The 15,946-nt window shown below is 43.7% G+C and overlaps 1 protein-coding gene across 3 annotated transcripts in view; it reads right to left on the bottom strand.

The window, feature by feature from the left end:
- Positions 1-5,138: 5,138 nt before the first annotated feature.
- The window catches only part of col5a1 (procollagen, type V, alpha 1), a 74,066-nt gene continuing 63,258 nt past the window's right edge, over positions 5,139-15,946 (bottom strand). For 2 of the 3 annotated variants that reach the window (XM_070989222.1, XM_070989223.1), the window contains 18 exons: positions 15,816-15,869; positions 15,493-15,600; positions 15,265-15,318; positions 15,105-15,158; positions 14,944-14,997; positions 14,760-14,813; positions 14,537-14,644; positions 14,298-14,351; positions 14,136-14,189; positions 13,814-13,921; positions 13,500-13,553; positions 13,359-13,394; positions 12,710-12,763; positions 12,301-12,568; positions 11,372-11,484; positions 9,689-9,757; positions 6,776-7,009; positions 5,139-6,561 (listed from right to left, as the gene is read on the bottom strand). In XM_070989222.1, the coding sequence (XP_070845323.1) occupies positions 6,415-6,561; positions 6,776-7,009; positions 9,689-9,757; positions 11,372-11,484; positions 12,301-12,568; positions 12,710-12,763; positions 13,359-13,394; positions 13,500-13,553; positions 13,814-13,921; positions 14,136-14,189; positions 14,298-14,351; positions 14,537-14,644; positions 14,760-14,813; positions 14,944-14,997; positions 15,105-15,158; positions 15,265-15,318; positions 15,493-15,600; positions 15,816-15,869 (1,677 nt within the window). In that variant the 3' untranslated portion in view covers positions 5,139-6,414. Of the gene's footprint in view, positions 6,562-6,775; positions 7,010-9,561; positions 9,631-9,688; positions 9,758-11,371; positions 11,485-12,300; positions 12,569-12,709; positions 12,764-13,358; positions 13,395-13,499; positions 13,554-13,813; positions 13,922-14,135; positions 14,190-14,297; positions 14,352-14,536; positions 14,645-14,759; positions 14,814-14,943; positions 14,998-15,104; positions 15,159-15,264; positions 15,319-15,492; positions 15,601-15,815; positions 15,870-15,946 lie in introns of all 3 variants that reach the window. The other variant, XM_070989224.1, reaches the window with a different exon arrangement.

Here is a 15,946-nt window from a genome sequence, read left to right as displayed (position 1 = left end):
GCAGGCATTTACAAAAATAAATAAAATCTTGAGGAGCATGGAAGCTGATTTTAAGGCTGCGCACACCCACACAGGTGTTGTCGCTTAGCTGATTAGACCTCTCAGCGCTGTGTGGGCGTGTGCAGACTGTGCTTGATTGACATCTGCCCAACTCTCCGGCACTTTTGTTGCACCTTTGAGATCCTTCTTTTTTAATAACTGTGAAAAGTGTTTGTTTTTAAGTGCTTGCAGGTTTGTGTCCTCAGCAAACATCCAGCATGTCTTCACACAGTGTCAACCTGAAAAGGAGTCCAATCAGCTGGACTAACTGAAACACTTGCATGGGTGCAGGGACGCATTTGAAGACATGTCCATACTAATCAAGTCTTACCCCTAATCCACCGGCTATACACTACAACTTCTGACTCATTCATTGTCTAGCACCACCAGTAGGTCAGATTGTTAAGCTGTCCAGGAGGCTGGACTGGTTTTGACTAATAAACTAATGACATTCCCATCAGCCTCAGCTGTGCTTTGTGCTTACTGCTAATTAGGAAATGTTGGCTAACAAACTAAAACGGTGAACATGGGAGACATTACGTCTGCTAGCGTCAGCATGTTGATGTTAGCGTTTAGCTTACAGAGCCGCTAGCATGGCTGCAGACTTGTATAGCCTGGATATTTATTCAAATTTGACCAGTTTAACACCAGAATTTAGTAGAAGGCTTTGAAACAACATTCAAGCCTACATGTTGGGAAGTCAAATTTACAAGCAATAAAACGATGAAAGTCAACGGTAACATGAATAAATAAAATTTTAAATATAATAAACAAGACTTTATTTTGGGCGGCTTTTTGAGATGCAGCGGGGTGCTTGTAATTTGCTTTGCTTCACTGGATGAACTGTAGAGCAAACTGTCTCATGTTTTACGTGATAAATTCGCTGTTTGTGATGACCTCGCGGAGGATTTTCACTGATCTTTCTGCCTTTTCTTTCCTCCAGTTGGATCAGCTAATGACTGAGGGCCTGCAGCTGTGAGTTGGTGGGTGGAGTCTGTCATAAGAATCCAGACTACCAACACATCAGAGCACGCTGTAGATGGCTTGAGGCTGAATTGTTTTTGTTGTTTTTACTCTGTCGTCACTCTTAAAAAAAGTATCATAAGAAAATGAACACCAGTTTTATGAGCACACTCTAAAAGCATCTGACCTACTATTGCTGAGCTCCTCACATCCATCGTGTGTGTTAAATTGCAGTTTTGCAAGGTGCAGCCAGGGATGAAAGCTGCTGACCATCAAATGCCATTTTTTGTTTGGGTCAAGGAACGGAGTGCAGACGATGATGATGATAAAGAGGCTCAAACTAAGCGTAGTACGGCTGAATATTGGAGAGATGCGGCCATGTGTAATGCTTGGGTGGCCAGCCCTAATCACATTAGAAAACCAACATCTTGAACTACAGCCACTCCTCAATCTGAAAGTCTATTAGAGCGGAAAAGCCTGTTATTAATATCCCAATATGACGGTCCCTGTGCTGTAACACTATCTCTCTCTCTCTCTGCTATCTGATTCATATGTAAGTAGGTCAGTGGTGCCGGGGCCTGGCTATGAATGGGCTCTGTTAGCCGAAGATCCACAGGCTCAAAGCAATTACACATGAACACGGGGCTCCGTCCCAAATTTCCCTTTTAACATCTGCCGTTTGACCCGTTAGCTCTTCCCTAACAGCCACACATTCACAGCACCCTCTCACATGTAATGATTTGACTTCCGTGCACTGTACGAACAGTGTGCATGGATGTCTAGCAATCAGAGAGGAGAGGAAGCAGGAGGAGCTGTCAAATAACTAAACGTAGGAGCAGCTGGGAACAGTTTGCTGCCACATCAGTGACATCCAGACAACACATTTATGGTGTGTTTGGAGCTTTGTCCGATTCTTCTTTCATCCAAGCCCGCTTGATCGCTCCTTTAAAGAGTCACAATCCTCGACAAGCCTCCCGCTGACTGACTACACAGCCTCTGAGTGCTTAAAATCTAAAAATTTGCTGCTCAGGCTGTGTTTTCTAATCGTTAGTCTCTCACATGTGTCTAAAAGTAAATCCTCACAAAGCTGCTGTTCTTTGTGAGAGACAAAAGTGCAGCAAACTGATACAGCCACCTTTCTTCAGGCCTACAGGTGCTTTTTAATTCTAACTTCAAACCGAATTGTTCAGCCAGTCAGAATTTGACTTGCATATCTAGATAACATTTTCTAGCACTTATAAGGCAGTGATGGAAAGTACATTTATTGAAGTCCTGTGAGATTCAATCAGCATTATTTCAGAGGCAAACATACTTTTGACTCCCCTCCATGTATCTGACAGCTACAGCCATTAGTTACTCAAAAATATAATGAATTGTTAAAGATGCATAAAGCAGCGCTTTGCAAAGTTTTGATGTTTTAGCAGTTCCACCAAAGAGCGCTCTGCCCCTCTAAGCCTCTCAGATCATTTAATGAACTATTTGAAGCCCAAATAGGCTTTAAAAAAAAGCAAAGATTTAGGTCCAAATGTGGATTCATGCTGTGTTTGTGCAGCACAACTTTGCCATTTTTCTGCAGAACCAGTACTTTTACTTTTGATGCTTTAACATACTTTGCTGACAATACTTGTGTGCTTTCACTTAAGCAGGATTTTGAATGCAGGTGATGAAGTATCCTATTCAAGCTACTACTGCGAGGGAGAAGATCTGAGTACTTCTTAGTCTATCCTTGAGCTCTCAGACGAGAGGCTTACCTGGCGCACTTCAGTGTTTGGTGATACATGTGCTGCACTATAAATTTCCTCGAGCGCTGCTTTGCTTGGAGCACATTAGCATGTCCCAGGGTGACCTCCGCCTCACACCTCCCACCCTGAATCCGCTCCTCTAAAATGTTTCACAAGCTTCTCACACATGGGTGCTGTTGTAGTCTCCTGACACATCACCTGTTGGCCCCCTCCCATCCTCAACCCACTTTGATGCCCCACTTTTCACCCCTGCATCGGAGGCAGAATTCACATTTCCGCTTGGTTTTCTGATTTGCTCACCCAGGATGCTGCTTCAGTAGAATCTGTGCATTCTGATCGTCCTAAATCCATCCTGTAAACACCGCATTAAATATTGATCACGGTCTCATGCACAACTTTTTATTTATTTTTTTATTTGTTTTGCTGTGCTAGGCTTAATGCCGTGCAACGTTTTCTGCTAATGAGACACTTGAAGTGCTGCGAGTCATCACCACCACCACCCATCTGATCAAAGCTTGAAGATTACAGATTATTGAAATTAGTGGTGCATGGGAGGGTTAAAAAGACGAGTTTCATTTTAATGATCATCCAAGGAGGGTTTGCATGAGATGCGTACAGTGGAGGAGTCATCATACTCATAATAACATACAGTTTCTGGGTTAGCATAGCATCGAGAAATGACTTTAAGTGGTAGAAGTACATACATTAGCTGTCCAAAAATGCCTAGCCAGGAGGATTCTTTAAGCAGTCTTTGTTGGAGGCATCAGCGGGGATCAGTGGATGACCGAGTGTCCGATCACAAGAACTGAAGGATCTGTGGAGCAAGAATTGGTTGACACCATTAAAACATACATGAGAGTGCAGTTAATAACAGCCTTACCTGTCCTGCAGCTTAAAAAACAGCATCCAGTCATTCATTTAGCATTTAAATAGCCTGAATTTGACTTTCAACACACATCTCTCTCTCTCTCTCTCACACACACACACACACACACAAACACACACACACACACACACACACACACACACACACACACACACACACACACACACACACACACACACACACACACACACACACACACAGCCCAGAGGTTGAAGACAGGACGCTCTATTTAAATTTCTGAAAGGCTCCGTTAAAAAGGAGTCATTTCCATGTAAAGTAGCATGTGGTAAATTAATAACCTTTTGACTTCTCCTGTGTGCATGTAAAGAGGGGGCCTCTTACACTTACACTATGGTATCATTTAACATTTATTTTTTTATTTTAAATAATACAATAAATATACTACAAACGAACATTGGCTTTGGTAGAGTTACAAGTTCATCATTTTCTCTCCACTTCACAATTGTGGACATGACCATTGGAAAAACTGATGGATCCTGCTGAATAAAACTGCGACTGGAGATCATGTCACTCTACAAAATTATAACAACAAGAGAAAAAACTTTACAATTTCATGCATACAGATAGGTTTTAATGCTTCAAAAGACATACAAGAGTGGATGGCCACAGTAAACTTGAATTTATTGACATAAAAACCAATATAACTTCTATCCTCTTATCCTTACACAGGTTTGACAAGACTGTGAAAACAAACAAACAGACAGACAAATGGAAATCTACAAAATAAAACAAAAACGAAACAAAAACAATGGCAGCATCACTGCTGGTTCTGGAAATTTACAAAAATTTGTTTGTCCTTTTTATTGAGAGCAAAAAGTGTTAAAATTTGGGCGTACTGCATCACAATGAAAAATAAAGCTGAAGATCTACAAGCGTATTGAGTTATCTTAACAGAAATGGTTCAAGTCACATATTTGAAGATTTAAAAAAAAAAAAAAGGAAATAAAACAAACCTATGTTTGAAGGGCAGTAAAGATTCTGTGGTAGATACTAGTGGTCATAAGCATAGAGAGTGCATAGTTTGAACAAAGAGCATAATTACACCGAGGGCAAAAAATAGCACTTTTGACGCTGCTCTTCATCTGGCCAATCTGGTGACCTGCTTCTACTGTCGCTTAATCCAGAAGAAATACTTTTCAAGTTGTTTCCCACAAAAAAAAGTTAAAAAAAAAAAAAAAAGATTTCAAGCCACTATGGCTCTTAAAGCTAAATATATACGTGAAAACCTTTGGTGGAAGGGTTTCATACGCCTCACGCAACTTTGGACCGCATCCCTCTGGACGCTTTGGCCCAATCACAACATGTCCACGTCTCCACCAGTCTGATGTGGCACAGATGATCCAACGGCAAGAGCCATAACGCAGCGTCTTAAGAGCAATGATATGCAAAGCAAACAGCACCGTCTTAGCTTCCTCTCCTCATTCCAACATTTGGTACAAGTTTCTGATCTGCGCAGTCCGCTGAAGCAGGGTAACATACGCCGGCATGCAAACACCACCGCTGGACATAAAAAAAACCCAAAATAACAAAATGGATTCAGCAAAGATCCACCCGCGTCAGACACGGCGGTTCAGAGAGTCAAGGGGCTGCTGGTGATGGAATATTCTCACCACAAATTTCCTTTCATTCAAACAACAAAAACTAGAAAAATACATAGCACCACAGAAGAGAGAAAATAGCACCTAGGTTTTGATTTCTTTGTGTTTTCATTGAAATGTGACATCATCTCCCGTTGCATAGTCAGATAGATGAGTATTTGAGGAAAAAAAAACAAAAAAACAGAAGCTGTTTATTAAGTTAATGAAACTGCCGCCGAGGCCGGCGTTCTGTTCAGAGGGCGCAGACGGAGGAATGTCTTATTTTTTCTTCGTTATGCAAATCAAACTGTCACATAGTATCACAGAGCTTGTTTTCGTCTTTTATTTCCATTCTGTTCTTAAATTACAACAAGGTGTGCTCCACAACTGCAGCAAGACAGGACTTCCCAATTTCTTCTTTTTCGTTTTTTTCCGTTTTTCAATTTACAAGTCAAATTTCCGCACTTTTCGATATATTTCTACAATTTAGATGTTATCCCCGTATCCATGGTCTCCTACCTCATAATTAATAAAGTCACATGCATGTTTTGAAGCCAGAAGCAATAAACATTACCAGGAAAAATATACAGAATGTACTTACAAACATAAAAATTATTTATATATATTTATATATATAAGATCCATTCCAAGAGAATGGGGAGACAATTATGCACAAACAAAGCTCCCGTAGTGAATGAGCAAACAAACCAACAAAAGACAAGCGGAAAAAGCCAGGGAGATGAGGGAAAACATGAAAACTACAGAAAAGAGCCAAATCAGATGGAGTCCATGGCAAATGCTGCGAGCGTCTGGATTGGCTGCAGCTCTCAGGGTCGCCTTCGATGTTTGGGTCGAAAAAAAAAAAAAGGCTAAATGGAGTGTGATGGCACGGGGCTGTGTGCGTGCGAGTGTCGTGTCGAGGCGGGATCTGACATCCAGTTTCAAAACTTGCATGTGATGGAGAAGGCGCACTGAGGTTTCAAGGTTATTTCGTTTTCCTCTATTCCTATAGAATTTCACCGTATTCTCAACTTGATTTCTTTTTACTCGTACTTGTTGCTTTATGGAAAAAAAAGTTACTTTTTTACAAATAGAATTGTCCTATTCTTTTTCAATTGTTTTTTTTTTCTGAGAAAACAAATATATGCTTTTTTTTTTTTTTTCTCCATTTGCTCAGTAAACAGTCTTAGCCGATGAAACAGACGGGGCCCACTTCGAATCCGAACTTCTGCGTGGAGCCGCCAAAGTCGTTGAACATGATGTCCACAAATGGCACCTGCTCCACCTTTGGCGTGTTGATCTCAAGTACTGTCTTTTCATAGCCCTTTTTCAGCTGTCGGAGAGAAGAGACGCAGCGGGGGGGAGAGTTAGCGTGTGGGAAAACAGTCTTCAGAAATAAAAACATCACAAGCGTTTGGAAGGTTCTTGCTGACTGAGACACTACAAAGACGACACGAACATCGTTTTCCGGCAGCGTTCATCAAAGGAACCCCGTCAGCTGCCTCCACACACACACACACACACACACACACACGTCTTTGTCTTACCGCACAGCCGTCGACCAGGGCGCGGATGTAGGGGTTGTTATCGTAAGACATCTCCTCATCGTTGGAGCCCAGGAAGCGGATGGCCTTGTCGTAGTTGTCCTGGTCCTGGTCGTGCCAGGCCACCGACTGGTAACAGTTGTACGTCATGTTCTGTCTGGCCGCCGCGCTCAGCAACCGCAAGAAAGTCATCTGGACCACGCCGATGGGGTTTCCCTCCACATCCACGTAGGAGAGCTGCGGAGAGGAGCACAGTCGGAGCTGAGCATCAGAGCCGGAACACCGGGAGAAGGGACCGGTGTGAGGGATGGATGGACTGAGGGCAAGAATATCCTAAAAAGATTTACCGTCAGGTCTGTTTTTGCCTCTTGGGAGTCATTTTAATTTAATTTACTACTAGTATTTTCTTTTATTTAGATTTCTAGAGCGAGGTGTCATCCAAGGACACAGAGTTAATACACTTCTGCTCTGTGAGAGCGTGGCTCAAACTAACACGGCTTCATGTTTCAAATGAATCCTGCAAAAAGACCAAAACCAACAACGTGTGAGTCTGTATCTAAATACTTTAGGACTTACCTGCCCTTTGTGGCACTGAGCCCATTCACTCCTGCTCAACAAGTTTATCTTCAAAAGAGGCCACAAATATAATGTTATTATTAAAAAAACACAGAGTAATTTCCTGAAACAGCTGGACACTGCCGGTTTCTAGCAAATGTTACCGAAGCAGGAGGAAAAAGTGCATTTTTCTGGGACTATTTTCACCTGTGGATCAATACGCCTTTATTGTACTACTGAGTGTTTTCAGAAAGGCGTGTGTGGGATTGACTCAGAATAAACTACAGCGCCATGTTCATCGTAATGAAGGAACATTTCAGCCAGAGAAACTGTGTGACTCACTGATGTGTTGTTTTTTTTTTATAGTTTTTGGACAACAAAGGAGCTTTCTATCAGGCTTTGGATACACAGACAACACTGGATCATCATTGTTGGTTTTGGTTTCATGGGGATTCACTGACAATAAAAAACACTGACTATTACCCACCGTATAGAGTCCACATTTCTTAAACGAAAAAAAAAGTGATGATACAACATAAACGAGGAGGAAGCCTGCACAATATCTCCAAGGTCTAATGGCTGGAAGCCGTATTGATGTGTGAGGCTAATTGTGGACAAATCTGCCTTCAAAGTACAAAAAATAAGCGTAACTAAACACCCAATTTAAAATCTTGATTATGTAATTATGTTAAATATATATCCAATATGAACAAATTTTGGTAATTACATGAAAATCTAATTATCTTAATAGGAAATATGTTGCAGTAATGATATGTTAATTGCCTGCTAATTAGCCTATAATTAACCTAGAATTTAGTTTTTGAGCTTATGTTGCAGAAACACATATCCCATTAAGCTGATTGTAACGCTTTGTAATCTTGACTGATAAGATAGCGGTTTGGAAGCAGTCACGGTTCAGTTTAGTGTCCGCAAGTGACTGTCTGCATACCAACCATCAGGAATCCATTAGATCCACATGGTCGCTTCGTCTTTCAGACAAACAGGACTTACTGAGAGTAGAGCGCATGCAGCATCCGTGCCATGCAGCCAGAGCGGCAAACCGTCTGTGAGTCTGGATGTGTTCTTTCTCGACTTTCCTTCTTGCACATAAGCGACTGCTTGCCCACACACACACACACACACGCGCGCGCACAGACACACACACCTCAGCGCACATGCACGTGACCCCAGAGTGCCGACACTCGAGCCTGACACGGGCAGAGAGAGCTGATCGCCTTCTCTGTCTGTTTGTGCAGCAGCGATTGGTTTAATTAGCTAATTGACATCACAGGATATGAAGGGCCGAGGCTTCGTTCTGCACTGTGTCTGTGAGTGTCGGCACCGTGGCTCAAAGTGAAAGCCGTTCTGACGTTTTCACCTCAGAGTGGCTGGATAGTCCCATGCTTTTCTCATTTGTCCTGCCACTCTTCACCCCCCTCCTCCCCCTGCCCCGCTCAGCGTGTGGATCCAGCCCAACATCGCCAGAGAAACATTACCTCTTCATCATCACAGCCGCAAGTCAACAGTGACTGAGTACCCAGAAGGCCCTGGGTGGTGACTGAGTGTCTGACCTGTCTGACTCAGAGCTACTCCGCCGGATCTAAGTAGTGTTTAAGGGAGACACTGGGAATGTGAGTGCAGCTGAATGGCTGCAGCAGAGAGGAAATGACACTTATTTCCCCCCCTTGTGAAGGATGGATGACCTGCTGAGGCAGGAAATTGTTGAGATCTACAACTAAACTAAAAAAAAAAAACAGTGTATGGAGGAAAAGTGTAAAGTGATGTCTTCGCTCTCAGGTGTTTTCGCCCACACGATTCAATCAGCTATGTATGGGTACGCTATCGCTTCTTGAGTCATTGCAGTGTCAAGGCACACAGCCACTCCTAGGAGATGCTCTCTTAATGCAGCAGAGATGTGGCAGAGAGGAAGTATAGTCAAGAATTTAAACTGCAGCATGTTGTTTTCTATTTGTTGAACTCCATTAGATGCCAAATTACATTACAAAGCTTGCCACACACCTCTCCTCCATTTCCGTATAAGAGCATCACCTGTGTTGCTGGACTGAAGGTGAGCAGCTTGTGCTGAATCATGCACCACGATAACGTAACAACCGACGAGGAAAGTGCCAGTGCACATACATACTCTGTAGGGCAGAACCAGAACCATGCAGAGCCTCAGATACACAGAGTCCAGGCTCAGCCGGGACTCTGGGACCGCAGGCCGGGCCACTTACCAGGGAACCTCTCTTGTAGTGACTATACCATGTGCCTGGCGAGTCTTTGGGCCATTTTGCCATTTTGCTCTGTAAAATATAAGAGGCATTCAGGGAAGGGAAAAGGAAAGTCGGGAGTCTGGCTTACCAGTTTACCACGTTTGAATTCACTGAACCAGGAGCCGGGATTCTCCTTTACCCAGGATGTGAGCCTAGCCTGGGGGCATGGATTGACAGAGAGGAAGAGGAGGAGGAAAAAACAGCAGTGTTAAAGAAAGGAAACAGATCTGACAGAAACACATCCCCTCTCTGCTTTTTTGTCTCCCTTCTTTCTCCTTCTGTTTGTCTTCTGAGGAGTCTTCCAGACCTGAAACAGCATTCAGTGAGATCAACCAGACCGACCAGGTCCGGGGCAGAAGATTTTAGCAAGCCATTATGCCATTTGTACAGTACAAACTGTAGCTGGCAGCTAATTGCTGCTGAAAAATTCATGAGTACACAGTGATTAATTAAGAAATGATCGCCTGCAAGGAGCTCTTATACCGCGGCCTCTATCCCTGCTGTTCAGCGTTAGTGCTGTGCAGCCATGGTGCACTGACTTTGTTATGCTATTAAAAGCTGTGAATTGGCCAACAGGGCACAGCTCTAATGGTCTAAGCTATGACAATGATGAATTTCTCCATAATTAGATAGCGGGGTTTGATATGGAACTGTCATCAATAGCTTAACGCCTTAATGAATGATGAGCCGGAGATTGCTTATCGCTGGGAGATGGCATACATTAGACCCACGCTGCCTTGAAGGTGACCTTCACTTGTTTTCATTGGAGTGGACTGAGCAGAGGAGGAAATGCACATCCTCGCTGTGACTTTCTCTTTTTTCTGGCTTTGTGACTGTGATTCAGCACGGCACGTGGACGGCGCTCCTGTAATAACTGTGCCAATCTCGACGCATGTGGGAGTGTTTGCAGTCTCCATGCAAAGACTGACAGCGCAGGCTTTTCTTTTCACCCCCCCGACACAAATGAGAGCAGCCCATCACCGGCACGCTATAAAAAGTCTGCTTCATTATTCTAAGCTTAAGCAAACTCCTGCTCCTCTGAGGCTTGGTGAGTGGGATCATTAAAACAACTGTAGCACTGTGCTATTACACAACCCCCGACATGCCAGAGACAGTGTTCCCAGTGTTTCGCCACTCTGCTGCTCTCCTCTCCTCTACACACTCATGCATAACGAACCAAAAATCTTCTCAGCGTGCCTGTCACCTGCCAAAGGTTTTACAGGTGATAAACTCCTTAATGGCACTCCACCTAAAAACGGCACTGAAACAATATGGATGAGTTAGAGCAAATGCGTGTGTCATCTCCCTGCAGTTACCTACCGAGAGAGCCAAACTGAGACTTAGCATGTATGTTAAATAACTTTAGCCCTCATGGGAAGCGCAGGCCTGTTGAGTCATCCCCCACATCATCTTCATAACAACACACCAGGTAATCTCATGGAGGCTAATTATATGGGCACATGTGTAAGTACAACAGAGCTACTGTTGCAGCCAGTGCTGTCTTGAGATGTGCGGGTTATTTATACAGAACGCGCTGCTGTTCGCCCCAGACGTGAGGAAAAAAAAGATTCATTCATCAGGAGTATTCATCTTATTTTACTGTCAATCACATCACAAAGCAGAGGCTGAAAATAATTCCTTTTCTCGTTTTCATAGCACATCACGAACCTTTCTGCTTCCTGTATCCTCAGTCTGACTATCCATTGTGTGTGCATGCGTGCGTGTGTGTGTGTGTGTGTGTGTGTGTGTGTGTGGACGCAGCCAGGCTTACCCCTTCAGACTTCTTATCTGGGAAGATGCAGCTCTCTCCACCCGCTGTGAAGTTGCAGTAAACCTTGAAGGAGTCCCGAGAGCAGCCCTGGTTTGGATCAATCCAGTACTCACCTGGAGAGATGTAGAGAGTAGGAAAACAGAGATGGAGAGAGAGAAATCATAGAGCAGCGTGTGATTTAAAGCTTATGCCTGACTCCTCGGGTCAAGGCGTTGTCTGACATTATATGGCCTGTGTCAAAGGTCTCTCAAGTGTCTCTGTCTACTCTGTGAGCTGCTGTGCAGAGAAAAAGTCACCAAATTTTGTGATATTGCCTTACTTAGTTAAACATTACAGACGCCGGTGTGGTATGTGTTCTTTAGTGAATTCAGCATTCAAAGTAACACAGGCAGTTTATTATATTATGATTCATGCTGTTTGTTGGAACATGAAAAAAAATCGAAGCACTAGTTCATAGGTGAACCACTGCAAATGCCATGCAGCTATGACAGATGAGCAGCTGAAATATCCAAAACGCAGCGAATTGTGATGATGGATGGTTGATTCTCGGGCTGCAACAGATGATTTTTTTCATTATAGATGAATCAGATTAGCATTTTCTCAATTAATGATCAATTGTTTGGTCTGTAAAATGCAAAGGAAAGATTATCTAAAGCCCAAAAGGATGTCATCAAATTACTTGTTTTGTCCTGTCAAGCCATTAAAATCCAAAAGATTATTCAATTTACTCGAGAAAGAAACACAGCACAAGCTCGCAAACAATAAGCTGGGAGGGGGGAAAGTTTGCCATTTTGCTTGAAAATGGCTAGCAGCTCAAATTTACAGGGCCCATTAAAAACATGAATGCAGCATCCAGTATTTCAAACTGCAGAGAGGCCGGATTAGACAGCAGACCTCATGCCACATTTCAGATGAAGTGTAATACAAACCATCTGGGAAATCAGGGTGGCAGAGCTGCAGGTCCTTGCAGGTACGAGCGGGGTTGCCCTGTGTGCCCAGCGGGTGCTTCATCTGCTCGATCTCCAGCTTAAGAGAGTTGAGCGAGCCGAAGATTTCCTCCATGCCGTCGTCGTAGTCTTTGTAGTTGGCGTCGGCGGCTGCGTCGTCCACCATCTGGCTGGCATCAATGTTCCTACGAGCTCGGCCCTTAATGGGAGCCTGGATGGGGAGTGGGTGGATAACATCACCAGGAGGTCCCTATTATGGAGAGATGAAAGGAGGAGAGACAAATGCCAGTCAGAGATAAGGATGGAGATTATGTAAATGTGCATAAAACTAAGGAGATAATGACTCATGGTCAGGATAAGTACAATTCAAACTGATGGTGTGTTCACTTACAGGAGGGCCAGGAGGTCCAGGTGTACCAGTCTCTCCCTTTGGTCCAGTTTGACCCTGAGCAAGACAAACGAAAGCAGCGCTTGACTTCAACCCATTCATGACTAACGACTACATTTACTATGTTAAGGAAAAGGCGCACAGAAATTTGCTGTGGAAACCAAAGTTTTGATATATTCATCAAGTTTTAATTAGTAGAAAAAGTTGATTTTCTTCTGCAAAAATAAGCTTAACACTCATTTGACATGCTGAATATCTGATTTACTCTGGATCACAGACTTGAATCCAGTGGGACCCATTTGATAGAACTCCCTGTAGTTTTTGAGATACGGCCATTTCTGTATGACGCTATATTTAGTTGTTGGTCACCTGGAGTGACTCATTTTATCATTTCTCACAAACACACTGGTGGAAATACAGATTCCTATGATCCTTTGTGACTAACGACTGAAAAAAGGATGTTAATCGTTGTACTTCGATCAGAAACATTTCAGTGGATTTGTGCTTAGCTCAGGCACTACTTTAAGTGCTGTAAAGGAAATGATAAAGTTCCACTGTGGACATTAATGGGTATGACAAATACCTTTGTGAGTGTCACGATAAATGCTTGTTACTGCTTCTGATAGAACACAGCTTCCAGCAAAACACTTACCGATGACCCTTTAGCTCCTTTGGGACCAGGAGGACCCTGAAGACACAAGGATGATCAAGTAATCAATACTGGCTCAGCCATGACACTCTGCTCAGTTACACACATGCTGGAGTTCAATACACTTGATGAGTATAGTCTTACAGGTAATCCAGGGGGACCAATGGGACCAAGTGGACCTGAAGGACCAGCAATACCCTGAGGGGGGAAAAGGAGACAGTGTGAATCCTAACTGCTTATTCCTGATGCAACAGTATTGATTAGCATGACAGATATCAACACTGGTGACTGCATTTTCCCTGTGCTGATTTAAAAAAAAAGCAACAAAGATTATCAATAACTTTCAGTGCAGTGATTGTAGGCATTGTTCTTCGACAACAGTCACAGATTTTGGTGTAAAGACTTAAAATACAATGTGTGAGCATGTGCAGGCCTTTAAACACAACTTGTTTACTCACAGTGTCTCCTTTGGAACCGGCTGATCCTGCAGGACCAGGAAGACCTCTGTCACCTTTCTCTCCCTGTTCACCAGGGGGTCCGATAAGACCAATAAGACCTGGATGGCCCTGAGGGGCAGAGAACAGCACACATACTATCAATACAACAGTCAATAATACACCATCACAAGCATTAGCCATATAATCTGGCACACCCTCAAATCATTAATGATCTGATGGCTGGAGGCAATCGGCAGATCCAATCAATCTGTTAGTAAAGAGGTCCATTAGTCTTGTGCTCTACATCACAACATTTAGTTGGGGGGGGGCTGGAGCGGCTCACCTTTTCTCCTTTGACACCAGAGTCTCCTTTCAGACCGGGTAGACCAGGAGGACCCTGTGAGAGGGAGGACACGGTGGAGAGGAGATAACTGTTGAATGAGGATGCAGATCACACATTATGTGAGAAGCCTCAGCTCGAAGACCAGGAGTCAGTGCTACTCACCATAGGTCCGGGAGGTCCATCTGGGCCTGGAGCACCGGGTAGACCTTGTTCTCCCTGCACAGAAAAGCAAACACTTTTTTAGCCTTACACATTTCCACAAATGGCACAGTTCTTTTATGTGCAGCAGTTTATCGAAAACCATTTATGTCCTCCCTCTTTTTATGCTGTTTTATCAATACTGCACAACATCAAGATAAGATATAATGAAATGGTGTGAAGATAAGAAACACTCTACTTACAACTGGGCCAGGGATACCCCTGAGGCCTTCAGAACCGGGCTTGCCAGGTGATCCTTGAGGACCGACAGGACCTGTCTTTCCTTGGGGACCTTCCAAGCCAGACTCTCCCTTTTAAACAAAACAGGAAGCACACAAACCATTTGATTCTTGCTCCTTTTGCTGGTTACTTGACTTGGTTGGTGTACTACATGAACAGACAATCTGGATTTGTTGGATGCGTTACCTTGGCTCCCTTCTCTCCTTGTCTTCCCTCAGGTCCTGCAGCCCCAGGGGGTCCCTATTTAAATAAGAAGCGACAATAAGACAGAGATTAATATTGAGGAATACAAAGAAAGAACCGTTTTAGCATTTTGACATTGATAGCATTTTGCAGTGACGAGGACATGAGAGCACAAGCCCGTACTTACTCTCTTTCCTGGTGGTCCAGAGGGACCAGACTCTCCAGTGGGTCCAGGAGAACCCTAGTTTGAATTTCAATGACATGAGAATTATACAGTGTTCCATTTGTGATTTAAATGGAAATTTTCATTGTTGTGGTAAAGTAAAACAATTGTTACAGAACACTCACGGCCTGACCAGCCTCTCCATCGTCTCCCTTGTCACCAGGTGGACCGTCTAAGCCCTGCATGAGAATTGAACAGAGCCTCAGTCACGCTGCATTGCAACAAAACCAAAGTGAGTCTGCACAATTCATTCACAGCTTAGCTGCTGACTTATGCCATACGTACAGCTGGACCGGGCTCTCCAGGGGGACCAGGGTCACCGGGGAATCCACTTGGACCCTGAAAATCAATACAAGCTGCATTACTTTTTTTTAGCAGGAAAAGATATCTAGTTTAAGGTCACAGTGGTCATCCTTTGTGGGAGGTCAAATCAGAGGCAGCGGTACATTTATTTATATAACAAAACGTCTTTGCTGAAGAAGCCAAAGGTGGGAATAAAAAAAAAAAACTTACAGGGCTGCCTTTGGGACCATCATCTCCAGGGGGACCCTTAGGTCCTGGAGGTCCAGCTGCACCAGCCGGACCGGCCTCTCCCTTCTCTCCACGTTCTCCTCTTGGGCCCTGGAACAATATACCGTATGTTAGTAACTCCTTCAGAGATGCTGGTAGAAAACAAGCAGTCTCATTATACTTTATGGTCATTGTAGATAAACTCATTTGCAGTCTATTGACCAACATTGATTCTTTTCCTACGGTGGTGAAATTATTGTTGGCTCCTTGATTCTTTGTTGGTACTCACTCATGCAGAAATGGATAAAAAGAATGAGAAAACTCACTGGTGGGCCGACTTCTCCCTGAAGACCCGGCTCTCCTGATTCACCAGCGTCTCCCTGATAAGAGAGGGGGGGTGGGGGGTTATTAGAGGGTGAGAGAGACACAAATTATCAGAAAGCTGATTTGGTAATCC

This window comes from Chaetodon trifascialis, chromosome 20 (assembly GCF_039877785.1).
Source record: "Chaetodon trifascialis isolate fChaTrf1 chromosome 20, fChaTrf1.hap1, whole genome shotgun sequence".
Taxonomy (NCBI): domain Eukaryota; kingdom Metazoa; phylum Chordata; class Actinopteri; order Chaetodontiformes; family Chaetodontidae; genus Chaetodon; species Chaetodon trifascialis.
Note: the sequence above shows the minus strand (reverse complement) of the source record. Positions and strands in the feature narration are given on the sequence as shown.